General features: G+C 38.6%; 1 protein-coding gene across 2 annotated transcripts in view; it reads left to right on the top strand.

The window, feature by feature from the left end:
• Positions 1-10,525, top strand: part of STK3 (serine/threonine kinase 3) — a 144,015-nt gene extending 133,490 nt beyond the window's left edge. For both annotated transcript variants that reach the window (XM_063130989.1, XM_063130988.1), the window contains one exon: positions 5,271-10,525. In XM_063130989.1, coding sequence (XP_062987059.1) covers positions 5,271-5,429 — 159 coding nt within the window. In that variant the 3' untranslated portion in view covers positions 5,430-10,525. The remainder of the gene's footprint in view (positions 1-5,270) is intronic.
• The last annotated feature ends 3,907 nt before the right edge of the window (positions 10,526-14,432 follow it).

Genomic DNA, 14,432 nt, shown 5'->3' with positions numbered 1-14,432 from the left:
GAAGAATTGTAGTGGCTTTTCTTATGTGTTCCATTTTGCCTAAAGTCTTGGCTAGTTTAGTGCTAAGGAGAGACCAGAAGCAACAAATGTCAAGCTACAGAGTTAAGCTATATCAAAAAAATGCTTCCTGTTTGTAAGAACAATTGGGACCTAGGAAAATAGCAATATCTCTTTTTCTGGTAGCAGATGAGTATTTAACACAATAATCTCTATCTGGGAACTGCCACTAAAGGCAGGACTAGATAATCCTTGATTAGGTTGTAATGTACTTGCAGTTTTCTTTAAACTGGCCAACGGTTCTATATAACAAGAAAATCCAGCCACTTTTTTGGTTGATTGTTGATGTGCAGTCCTGGAAACTATTAAAAGAGGAGACACTTCCTTAACTGGGATTGATAGAATGAAACAAAGTGCTGTTGTCTGGTTTAGGAAGGATCCATGTGTCTGTGTGAATTGCTGTGGTTAGTCAGATTTTTTAAAAGCCATGAAACTGTCATTTATAGGCCTTTTTTTGTTTCCTGCGGCCTTCACATCAGAATGCTTCTGTGCTTGTTCTCTGTTTTGGTTGCCCTACGAGATCCTCTACAACAATTTCATTGTTTCAATGGATATTTTACAAAAACAAGACTTTTTTTTTTGCATTCCAGAATTGTTTTCTGGTGTAACAACATAATTAAAGTATGATATGTGTTTTCAATTTTGAAGACAAAGGATATTTTTGGACTAGAGGGTAGCTTCACCAGGAAATTGTTTTTATCTGATGAAGCAGTGGAGTATTCAATGCCAGAGTTTTCTTCAACAGGAAACAGAATTTCTATTTAATCCTTCCTAAGTAATCATGACGGAAATAATCAAATCAATAGCTTTATCCTGCCCTTCCCAAGCTGAGCTCTGGGGTTTATGGATTTTTATTCTTAGCTTTTACTTAATTAATAGCAAAAGGAAAGTGGAAGAGATCTAGCTATGCACTGGATGCTCCTTCATTTTCCATGTGAAAGACTTTTTTTTTCAAGAGATGATTCGTTGTGCAATTTGTTCATAAATCATGTATATTTGTGGATGGCTGCAGTTTCTGGGAATGACTCTTACAATAACATTGCTTCAGTTACACACACATTCTCATTGTGTGTATACATTATTCCAAGAGCCATTTCACTGGGGCAAACAGTACATTTAGACTTGCTCTTTGGTCCCCAATTCCTGGTGTTGATTTCAAGGGAGCAAATAGATACATTTCCACAGAACTGAACAGCCTATTTTATTATTGCTTCTATCTTGACCCATCTCCTAGACTGGGGAAAGTGACCACTATTTTAAAAATGTAAATGTTAATGCATATTTTAAATTACAGTTAAAGAATATAGTTAAAAATCCTTGCACATTTTCCTAGCCTATAGAAGTGTGCTTCTGAATGTCGATGTTGAAGATGTCCAGCGGTAGACTTGGAGAGACTACCAAAATGAGGGCTAGTCGGCAGTGAACTTCATTTTGGAATTTTATCACACCTTGTGATTCTTGTTAGAGTCTTGCTAAGTGGTTAAAAATTATATAAAGTTATTCCTGAGTTTTGAAAACGGTGGAGTTTATGATGTGCACAACCAGGATAAAACTGAGCAGCAATGCAGAAATTAATACAGATTTAAAATACAAAGTTAAAACAGCAAAGTTAAAAATTAAGTTGATAAGCTGTTAAAATACCTAGAAAATAAAAAGGTCTTCACCTGGCATCTAAAAGAGTATAATGTAGGTGCCCGTGCCAGGTGAACCTATCTGACATCGCGCAGCCAGGGGACTTCTACCAAATCCCACAGTACTGTAATCAGCATTAACTATAGGATCACCCCTTGGCTGGGTTCACATGGTTACGGAAGGGGAAAAAAACCCATCGTCTGTCCTTTGTGTGCCTCCATGTGTGCTGGTTGTGCGACCGTGTTTTACATAATTACCTGCAGTGCAGCACAGGTTGCCATGTTGTCAGAGCCCCTTGCATGGTGTGGCAGGGCCGGCATCCTACCCACTCTACAACCCCTACTTTAAGTTTGCATCACAGGTAATTAAGTGTATTGCAGGTAAAACATGGTCACGTGACGGGCACACATGGGGGTCGGGAAGGAACTAACGATGGGCTCTTTTGCCCCCATGATTGTGTGAACCTGACCTATGAGTTTTATACACAGCACTGATTCCTTGTGGTAATTTGTGTGTTCCAGAAGGGAAATAGGAAAATACCCTTGATGCATAAGCTCAATATTGACTCACAAACAGGTTGATACCATGCTTTTATTCATTTGTTTGTTTCTTAGCTATTTATTAGATGTATATGCTTAACACGTCAGGGAATTTACTGCAAAATCAAGCATACTGTACATTTTTAAAAATAAGGGTATGCTTCCCCCCTTTTTTTAAATGACTTTTTTTGTCTGAAATAGGCTTTTTAAAATTTTATTTTGACTACCGTGGAACCTGATTGGCATGCATGAACACACAATAATAGCTCTGACAGGACTGTGAAGGCTTACTGCCTCAGGACGGTGTAATAAATATGAAGCTGACTGTTTTGTTTTCCGTTTTGAAAACTGGATTATTTCCTGCAAGTGCAGGTGGAGGAATCACCGCCTGCAGCACACCCCCCCACCACTTGCTGGCACGAATCCAGCCTCGTCCATTCACTGCAGCTAGCTGGCATGCAAATCAGCCACTTTCTTTCCAAATAGCCCTCCATATTATTAATGTTTAGATAGCTCCTGAGTAATTAATCAAGCACTCCTTTTTCAAAAAAAATTAATTAAAAATATATATATATATGCTAATACATTGCTCGGAGAGGAAGAAAGTTGATTTTGACCTTTTCCTTTTCTCTGAATTCAGGCCATTGTTTCAGGTGGCATTTATCATCGCAAAGCAACTTGCCTGGTGTGGCAGCGACCCATTGAACAATCTGGATTCTTGTCAAAAGCCCCTTTGAGGCCTTGTCAGAATATTCAAAATAGCTTGTTACTTCTGTATAGCAGCAGTCAGCCACACACCGCAAGAGAGGTGGTAGGAAACAAAGTTGGGATAGGACAGCAGATAATGATACTACTGTTTGGCTTCTACAGTGCCCTAAAGAAACATATGAGCTAGAACCAAGGCATCAGTAGCTGCCAGGAACAGCTTGGGCACTAGAACAGCCATCCACACCTGGTGACCTCCAGATGTGTTGGACTGCTGACTTCCATCATCCCCAGCCAACGTGATTTTCCAGGGTTCTAAATTGCCTGGAGAGCTCCCATGGATAGAGGAGGTACTCTGCTGAAGACCAGACGAGGGAAGGTAGCAAGAGGGATGAAGGGGGGTAGCAAGAGCATGCTTAACCCCACTCTGAATAGGGCTAGAGTCACTGGAGTTCCTTAACCACCTTAGACAAAGAAGGTAAATTTGGATGCTGGCCTGCGGTTCTTCATTCCATGAGCTTGCAACTGCCTCTTGTAGGTTAGACAGTACGAGTCCTGCCTCTGTTATGAGTTGTTGATAGCCAGCAAAAAGAAAACCAATATTTCCCAATTCTTTATCATTAGCCAAGATGGACAAGGCTTGAGGGGTGCCTGTTGTGGCATGAACTAATCCAAGCGTCCCATCTGCATGGATGAGTGCCAAATGAAACTCATCCAATAAAACTTAAGCAAAGGAGGATATGGATACCTCTGACGTGGACTCCAATGCAATTGTGGAATCTATCTTGGAGCAGACAAGACTCATTTAATCCACGAGAACTTTGCAAAGGTGTTCTTTGCAAAGGATTCTAAGCCTTCCGAGGACGACGCGCCAGATTGAAAATGTATTTCTTCTACTAAATATTTTTTTAAATTTTTTTTTATTAGTTTTCCACATTAATTAGACATACAACATTACAATAAAGAAAACATCAAACAACTACTACATACATGTTGAATAAGTGTTGAATACATATGTATTGAGTAAATATTAACTATAAAATATCATACCATAACATAATCATTCTTAACATAAAAGTGCACCCTCCACCTCGGGATCTATTCCTGATTCCAAAAACTTATCGTTTCTTCTGCTGGCGGTTTCCCACTTCCCTTAGTAAACACAAATATTAGGAACTGTTTCCAGATTCCTTCAAACTCATTTATTTTAGTTATACCTTTTCTCCACTTAATATTACAAGTCAGTTTATCATTAATAGCTATATCCCAAACTTCTCTATACCATTCTTCAATAGAATATTCCCCCTGAATCTTCCAGTTCCTAGCTACCATCAATCGTGCTGCAGTCAGCAAACTCGATATCAATTCTTTAATTTCTTTTCCACATTTTAAATCTTCAAATAGTGACAGTAATGCAATTTTTGGTGTTTGTTCTATTTTCATTCCCACTATTTCTTCAATTTCAAAAAACACCATCTTCCATAATCTTTGTACATATTTGCATTCCCACCACATATGTAAATACGTTCCTTTTTCCCTACAACCTCTCCAACAATTTGCTGAATGCTGATCATTTATCTTATTCAATCTAACTAAATATTATTTTTAAGGGCTCTTTCAATAAAACTATCAGGGTGGCATACAAGAAAAAGCTTGTAGGGAAGCACAAATGTCTTGGTTGCTTGTCAGGTTTGATATTCTAGGCTCGAGAACTCAGGAGCAGGAAACAAGCACAGTGGAACCGGTGAGTGGGTGGTGGGTGGGCAGGCAGCACTGTCCTTCAGCCTTGCTTCTCTCTTGCCTCTTCTGCTAGTTTGATACAGAATGGTGAGAGGGAAGCACACACACACACACACAATATTTATATGTGGCTGCCTCCCAATATGATGTGGGAAACCAGCCCCAGATGTTTGCCAAGGTGTCTTAACAGTTTTGATTTTCTATTTTTTAAAATGTTTTTGATTTAAGCTGTGTGTGATATTTATTTTAAATACAAAGGTGGATTATACATTTCTAAAACAAGTAAATCCTAGGTCTTGTGTATGTATATGTGTTGTTGTTGTTGTTGTTGTTGTTGTTCAGTCATAGTTAACAAGTCAGTTTTGGTTAGACGTTCTGTGTATATGTAAAATATCATGTTTGCTTTTTCTGATTCACTGATTTCAGCACAATGTCAATATGCCACAGGATATGTAGAAGGCTTTTCAAGTTTTAGGTTATTTGTTGAGTTTTCTACTGTATTTTGTACAATTGATGATAAATGTTAAATTTCCTACTTTTGATGAAAATAACTTTTATTAAAGAATCCTTTGTGTGTTTTTATTCCTTTCTGGACAGCTAAAAAACCTAAGCCTGGAAGAGCTGCAGATGAGATTAAAAGCTTTGGATCCTATGATGGAACGAGAAATTGAAGAGCTTCGTCAAAGATACACAGCTAAGAGGCAGCCAATTCTGGATGCGATGGATGCAAAAAAACGAAGGCAACAGAACTTCTGATTTTCTTAATTCCTAAAATAATGCTATGAGTCGATATGGACACTGGTAAAAAAAAAAAACTATACACAATTACAAGTCTTGAAAAGCAGCAACTTTAAGCTTCACAACAACTAAAGCTGAAATACTAAAAGAAAGCACATTATATGTTCTGCAGCCTGAGTAAAAAACCTTTCCTATTTCTCATGTTTAAATACAAAAGAAGTTTCACATTCCACTTGCTGATCCTTTTCAGCTGTGTTTCAGTAGTGCTATGTGTTGTACAATACAGAGTAATATTTGGTTCCTGGTAAAATGTAAAGCTATCTCCTAATTGCTCAATAATGCAGGGCCTTAAGTTGCAATATATTTTCCTCCAATTTACTCCATATTTATTGTATACGCTTAGGTGATCTTATTTATTTTTATGCTTCTTAACTATAAATGGTGCTTGCAGATGCTAATAGCGGAAGCCGAGAGTAAGTAAAACATATGTGTGCAGTCACACAGAAGTCACTGCTACATTAAGATCTAACTCAGGTAAAGAGTATTCGCTCCAGCTGGCTTGTAAGCGCACATTTAGGTCTCATGGGATATTTTTTAGTTAGGAACTTGAAGTTGAGCATGCATTTAAGCACTATGCTGATTTTGGGGGCTAGTGGTACTCTGGCTACCCTAGCAAAATGCTCACTCAGAGACAGGGTGCAATGTGCAATGAATGGAGGTTATGCACTCTTAAACAACTTCCATTTATTGCCAGGGCATGTGCATAGAGGTTCCTCTCCCTTTCACTTTTGTTGAGCAAGATCTTGCGGAATCAGAGACAAGTGCCTATATAGTCTTTTGTCACTCTCTCCCTACTTTGTAATGCAGGAAAAATGCAGGGCACTCCCTTTTGGGGCACATTTCTACCTGCCATTCCTTTTTATCTATAGTCACTTACGTTGCTCCATAATAAAAGTTCTCTTTCATTAGAGAGCCAATACAAGGCTCATTGTAAGTTTGAATTGGTGGGGTTTTTTTGGGGGGGGGGTTATCTTTCCAGTATTCTTATCCATTTATTTTCTCTTTGTACTGGAATACAGAAACATTTTGTTGTTGTTATAAACACACTTTGAGAAACACTAATTGAAAAGCCAAAGAAAGTTACTCTTTTGATCCATAGGTATAAGCATGCACTGTTGCTGTTTTTCCTGGTTGTTTCTTCTTCAGCAGCATTTCCTTCTAAATGGCAGCAGTTCCTCCTAAATGGCAAAGGCATTTAAAAACACACACACCACTCTTTTAAAGCCCTCCTTTAAATAGTGCATTTTACATTTTGTTGTTGCTGAAGAGGACATAACTGTGGAATAACTGCCATGGAAGTACAGTATAAGCCTTTCTGCCTTGCAAGCAATAAACAGAAATTCTAGGTAAATAATGGCCTCAAAAGATAAAAGAGCATTACAGTATTCCCTTAATGTCTACTCTGGCTCAAGAGAAAATATACTAAGGTTGTATGCTGGCAAGATAGCCTTGCATGATAGTGTACATGTGCTAGTAATAATCACAGCAAAATACCTGTAACCATTAGGCAACCTGACTTTCCCATGGTATTAAGCTACTGCTATGGGTATTCTAGCTGGGTTGTTTAGGGTGTTTGCGTTTTAGGGCTTTCTTGGAAGCATACAACCTCAGTGGAATTTCCCTAGTATGATATAGTTGTTCAGCCCTTGATATGTGCTTATATCTACTAGGTGAAAAGTATTCTATTGCAGTCAATATAGTAAGCTTCTTTTGTACCTTGATGGAATGCATTTTACAGTTACTTTAATAGGAACCACACGTTTATTTCCTTCTGACTTTTCCCTTCACAACCAATTAACATGACTGTGGTATTCATATACTTCCCAGAAAAGTCTGATATATTGATAATTATGCACACAGACCTAGTAAGGATCTTAATATTGATCACTAAGCAGATATTCTGTGAAAAGTTCTGGATTTTAGTAAATATTCTAGTCTTTTTAATATATACTGCAGTCATTGTAAGTCATTTGTACTGTGAACTGCAATCTGGGAAACCACACAGCACATTCTGAAAAGCCTTAAAACTGTCAAAAGACATGATCACGTTATGGGACCATTCATTTATTTTTCAACAACTGAATATGATCTTACCATATGCGCTATGTGTGTGCGCACGTGCAGGTGTACATGTATTTTGAAATCCAAACGGTAAGTTAAAAATTATTTGAACCCATTATAGCTTCAAAAGAAAAGAAAAAAATATCAGGTCTTACAAATCCTAAATTGCTTTTATGAAAGAGATGGAAAGTTGTGGTTGAGAACCTTATTGGAGCTGATACCCAGTATTATTTGCTCCTGGTATGCCACTATTGTTGTGATGTACTGTGAAACTATAGTTGGTCATTTTGTTGTAAATCAAACTTCTGAAATGTTTTGCAAAATTACAGTTATATTCATTATAAGTGCTTAAGATGTGACTTATGGAACTTTACTATCAATGTGTTTTATAATAATCTACAATACAGAAGAATCATGCACATTGCATTATTGGCAGTATGATCACTCTCCATCCCAAGCTGTTAAAATACATTCACCACAATAATTACACAAATCTGCGCAGCATCTATACAAGGCAAGCAAAGCAGCCCAGTTACCTCTAGAGTGAGAAATCAGTCCTTGCTGCAGCTTCTAACCAGTGTACGGCTGTGCCAGAGCTGTGGATATTAGAGGTGCATGGAGCCAATTGTGGTCCTGCCCCGAGAAAGCCTTTTCTCATACTTATGCTGCTGCTCCAGATCAGTGGGGATAGCCAACTCTCATCACTAATAGCAAAGGGTCAGGGGTCCCCTTGTGCCAGTGCTGCAAGTCCTGAACCCTATGGTGTGCAGAGCCTAGGGCTGGGCTTTAACAGTGCAATCCTATGCACGTTTATTCAGAAGTAAGATTGATTTTCTCAATGTGCGTAGAATGTTCATAATCAAGCATCACTTTGACACCCTTTTTAATGTTGAGAGATGCTCCTTTTTTTTCCAGAGCAGTACCAAGTTCTTATTGAGATGTTTTTTTTTAATCCCAGGATTTTCTGAGCCACACTCTTTCCAAATCTTCAAAGAAATACCAAAAAGATGTGTTGGGGGCATCAGCCTCATCTTCCCCTGCTATGCCTTACGCATAATTGACTTTGACCAATCAGATGTTATTTGCCTGATTGGTGTTGCCTTGATTATTGTTATACAGTGAAAGAAAGAAAGATAATATTAAAGCCAGCTGTCAGGCTAAGACATATGGCATCTGTTCAGATACTGGCATAGTTGGCATATATAAATCTTGGCTTAATAAAATGAAATGAGCATAAGCCTTGTGCCTGTGCATTCCTTTCTCATGCCATCCTTTCCCTCCTCCCTTCTTATGTTGCTAAGATTAACTAAAGAAGCCTTCGATTAACATCGTTTCCTATTACATCTGAACATCGTTTCCTATTGCATCTTACATTTTAAACTGTTGATTTGTGTTTTTAACCTGTTGGTTGTTTTATTATGGTTTTAATTTTTGTGAACCACCCAGAGAGCTTTGGCTATTGGGCGGTATAAAAATGTAATAAATAAATAAATAAACAGGGAAACTATGGTTCCCAAATTCAGAAGAAGCCAGTAACTTTGTGAACTGCCCAGGGAGCTTCGGCTATTGGGCGGTATAAAAATGCAATAAATAAATAAATTGAACCAATTATAAAAAGTACTTTCAGATGCTGGCTTGTTGTGAACCTGGTAACTCTAGTTGCACAGTTAAAACTTAATGGAAAATTGTTGTTAACTGATGGCTTCCTGGGTTATTTGCAGCATGCCCAGGAGGGATGGAGCAATATCAGGAGAGAATGCGCAGGCACAACGCTTCTGCATTTGTTGGTTTATAAAGCCAAGATATGCATATCCAAACTGGGCTACTGGCCCAGTTCCCATCTAATGACAGCCCATTGGTTAAATAAAGCATGGGCTGTCAGGGACAAGCAGGAGCGAGAGAGCCCGCCACTTCTGCTTTTACTCCACAACCCATGTTTGGCTCCTTTATAGACAGTGGAGCATGAGATCCAAAACTGGGCTCAACAACCCAATTGTTAACCCAACAAAACACAATGGGTTAACTGCTAAACAATCTAAGCCCCGAAACAACCCATTGGTTTGGGTTCAGACATCACACTCCACAACATGCAAAAGAGCCAATCGTGGGTTGTGGAGTAAAAGCAAAAGTGACAGGCAGGTGCTCTCTCCTGCTCATGCATGACAATCCATGGGTTGTTTAAAGGAAGAGTTGTTGTTGCTTTGTGAACCAGGTCATTGAGTCTCACAAGGGCCTTTTCATCTGAAAAGATACAACTGAACTGCATTTCTCACTTTAATCAAAGCCTTATTCTGTACAGTCTAAAACAAAAAGTGGCACACAAAACATACTATTTAGAATTATATGTGTCCAAAATTCTCCCCCAGTTAATCAGTTCAGTACTGAATACAATGAATTTGAAAAATCATTTGATGCCATTCCTATTTGTTGAATCAGGCAACATGTTTGGAGCTGTTCGTGTGACATGAGAGTCCACCGTGAAATGGCTGGGGCCATTTTGAATATGCAACACCTGATCCAGGGTTGTCAAGTTGTCCAGACCGGGCGAGCAACCTCACATACTCCACACTTATCGATTTCACACAACACAACAACCCCAAGTGGGGTTTGTATATGCGGCCAAGCCACAATGTGCTGCAGGGTGTCATCCAAACCCATTCACTGGCTAAAAATGAAATGTGGGAATAGGATTTATATGCAATTGGCCTTTTTATTATTCTTTCATATTTATTAATATTTACTGAAAAATAGATTATTCATGTCCATAATCACTTATCTATTGAAAACATACATGTTTTGTAAATTATTTATTTTACTAAAACTTGCAATAAATCCAGTAGAGTTGACAATTAACCTTCATGAAATTTTAATCCAGCTTGGTTTGTGGTTTGTTTCCTATCTTGTACAAAAAGTTTTAAAGTACATTTCCCAAAACTCAGAAAAATAATTGTTTGTTACCAAACATTTTGAATAAAAGTTATTTTCCATCTATACCTGATGTTGCAGTGCTGTTCTCTCTAGATTTCTTTTAAGATTCATTCCTAAATACTCTTACTAGAGAATGTTTCATTAAACTTGGAGAGATCTACTTTTTTTGAGTAAACATGCTTACTGTTTTTGAGTTAACATGTTTTGAGTAAACCGCCCAGAGAGCTTCGGCTATTTGGCGGTATAGAAATAAATAAATATTGTGGCTAGCCTACCGTCTTTGGCATACTTACATGGAAGTAAATTCCGCAGAAATTGAAAGAGTGCAATTTCACATGCTCATGTCTTAGAACTGACACAAAAGCCTGCCAGCTTTGTCTCAAAATATAGTACACTTTTAATGTAAAGTCTTTCATTAGTATTTTCTCCTATAGACACCAATGGAAGGAAGTCATGTTTAGTCTGCTATTCTGAAAATCAGATTGAGATCTCGATCTCTCCCAGAAGCTGTTTAAAAACACATTGTGAGGTCAGAGTATGGATTATTTTTAGGAAGCTAGTAGTAACCCAGCCTGAAGCCGGAATTTTTCCATGTGTGTGAATTGAAAAGAAAAATGCTTTTGTTTGGAGAAGACTTTTACCTGCTACTTCCATTCTACAATAGCTCCCGTTTGATGGAGAGGTGCTTCATATTGTCACTTTTCAGCAATCAACTCCTTAGCATAGATCATAGGCATATGCAGCCTTTGGAGTTTGCAGCTCTTGGGTGGATTGGGAGGAATGGGGTTATGATGGGGAGGAGGGGTACAGAAACGAACCTTTTCCGAGCACCATCTTTCACATGTAAAACCGTGCTGTCCTCAGCCTGACTGTCTGGAGTGTGATTGGGATGGAGGAGGAAGAAACATCGGGAGAGTCATATCCACCACTGGCATGTGGTTCCCAACCCATCATTGCATGCAGTCCACAGTGGCAAAAAAGTTGCCTGCACCTATCAAAGGACATCACCATTGTGCAGTGTCCATTGGTCCCATGTCAAGGTGCACTGCTAGACAAATGAACTTTGTCTTATCTCAAAGTTATGTCTATCTCAGGAATGCTCTTTTAGCTGTCTGACCAATGGTGTCAGCTGGGAAGTTGAATGTTGCCCTCTACTGCTCTCCACATCGGCGCTCCTCCCTTGTACCCACTTTCCTATTGTGTGTGTGTTTGTGAGTGCGTAGCAACTCTGCCTATTTTCGAACTGCTGTTTGGGCGGTAGCCTGACCACTTTGATGCAGTGTTGCCCTGGTCATTCAGAGGGATGGATCACAGCCAGGCTTCCTCATTCTGTTATCTTACTTTGTCTTCCCTTCAAACTAGAATCTGTTGTGATCAGCCAAGTTCTCTAGAGAAGGTTGTTGACACACCAGTGGTCAGAAAGGAGTGTCTTTGTCACATTGGTGGGTGTGGGCCTGTTTTCCCCAAGGGCAGATAACAAGAAGAAGCCGACTGAGCACAAGGTGCTGGAAATTGGAGTAAGTGTGTAAGTGGGATATAGGTAACCTGAATCCTGCCCTCCCCTTTGGTCATGGTGGCTGTTCGTGAGGACTACCCTTATGCTGCTAAAAATAAGTCTCTATGGGCTCTTTTTTCCTCCCCATTATTGCAATCTCACGCATGAACGTTCCTCTTTCCTTTTTCAAAGAGTGTTTAGGGCCCCAATTTGCTTAGCAATGGTCTTCCCCAATTGCCTCAGAGCCATAGACCCACCCCGTACTCCCAAACACTCCATAAATGTCCACAACCAAGTCTTTTGTGTACCGCAGTCCTTGGTTTGGTCACCAAGCAGAACTCGTCTCCCCTTCACTTGAACCTGGTGCATGAATTATCCATTTTCCCTTTTGCTACATATGCTTAATATGTATTAGAATGTTTGCAATCTATGAACTAATTACTATCATTCTAGAGTTCACGTAGTTCCTATTGCCAACCACCTAATTCCCAAGAAGTGTGTGTGTGTGTGTGTGTGTGTGTGTATATGTATGTGTGTGTGTGTGTGTGTGTGTCTATATATATATATATATATATATATATATATATATATTCTCATGTGTTCAGTAAACTTCTGTTTTAGAAGATCTCTTTCTCTCTCCCTGTGGGTCACCCCTGCCAAGATGTGAAATGCCTGCAAGTCATTTAGAAGAACAGGAGACTCTACTGCATTTCGAACAAATCATTTTGTACAACAATGCCTTTTTATTCTTATACATATTAGTTTCAATAATTTGATTATTTAAGCAGCAGATGAAAACATATCCCATAATAAGGCTGACTTGATTAACAATGGGTAACATAATTATAGATTCCTAACAATATAGTGTGATGGATCATCTAACAATATTTGTTTTAGCTGTTTTAAGACTCCTTCCACATTAATTTGTCTAAGCACTCATCAGGGAAAGATCTGCTGAGCAGAAGAATTCAGCCTAGTTTAGGAATACATCTTTTACCTAGTTAAAATGTTTAGCTCCAAGGACCATGTGGAATGGACAAGGTCCAGAGAATCAGAGAATCATAGAGTTGGAAGGTGCCTACAAGGCCATCAAGTCCATCCCCCTGCTCAGTGCAGGAATCTACCTTAAAGCATACCTGACAGATGGCTGCCCAGCTGCCTCTTGGACAGCCATCTGTCCAAGTCCAAAGCAATACTGGACAAAGCAATACTCTAATTCTGTTTTCTAAAATGTCTACGCTGCTTAGTGCATTATTTATTTAATCTTCTTTATCTCAAGGTCTCAGACCTGCAGGTAGATGGAAAGTACATCTCTTCCAGTGTTTTTGCCTCAGCCAATAAGATCCTGCTGGGAAGTTTGTATGTATATATGACTTATGTTTATGAATTCTGCCTTTCTCCAATTGAACTCAAGGTGATATACATTAGGTTCCAAGGTAGTCACTCATTCAGACACTTATAGTCCCATATCCTTTGTGCTTCAGCAAGGTTGAATCCTCTGCAATTTGTACAAAGCAACTGGGAATCAGAAATATATATATATTCTCTCTCTCCCTCCCTGCCCCCAAATATGGAGGTTCTGGTTTGAGCTTCCACAGCCAATAACCATAAATAGATCTACACAGAAACTGGAAAATATAATCATCAGGAAATGGCACATTGCTCTGTTCCTACATTATCTATCTCCCAAAGCCCTTGAAAGGCAGACAATAGACAAAACAAAGTTAAGTTGTGACATTAGCAAAGCTGGGACTTGATTTGGTGAGCACACTGCACAGAATGTCAAGTCTGTTTAATTATCTCCCTAAGGAGGTTTGCCTGGCACCTACACTATATTCTTTTAGACGCCAGGTGAAGACCTTTTTATTCTCTCAGCATTTTAACAGTCTATAAATTTAATTTTAACTTTGCTGTTTTAAATTTGTATTTTAAATTTGAATTTCTGCACTGCTGCTGATTTTATCTTGGTTGTGCTTTTATATTGTATTTTATATCATGCTTTTATACTGTTTGTTTTATACTTTAAATGGCTTTAACTTTTGTGAACTGCCCAGAGAGCTTTGGCTATTGGGTGGTATAAAAATGCAATAAATAAATAAATTAAATTTTGATCTGACATTTTGAGGAGGTAGGGGTTTTGATCATGAAATTCTGATTTTGGAAAGTGCAATCATGAGCTCAATCATACACAATTATTACTTCAGTTTTTTAATCTGGGTAACTGCCCTGTCTTGAAAGCACTTTTGAACCTCACTATAACACATAATAAATTCTCTGACTTGCCATCTCCCCCACTGCACAACTTTAGCAAGAATTGCAGAATGCTAAGCATAAATAGAATATTATTCTTTCAGAGCAGGTGGAATTCTCTTTGACTTGCTTAAGACAAGTATACTATAGGAGAAGTATATTTGTAATTTAAAAAAAATTCTATACTGATCGTTACAGTATAGTAGAGCTGATTAACGACAATTTCT

The sequence above is a fragment of the Elgaria multicarinata genome, chromosome 7 (genome assembly GCF_023053635.1).
Source record: "Elgaria multicarinata webbii isolate HBS135686 ecotype San Diego chromosome 7, rElgMul1.1.pri, whole genome shotgun sequence".
NCBI lineage: Eukaryota > Metazoa > Chordata > Lepidosauria > Squamata > Anguidae > Elgaria > Elgaria multicarinata.
The sequence above is the reverse complement of the archived record's forward strand: the minus strand, read 5'-3'. Positions and strand labels throughout refer to the sequence as shown.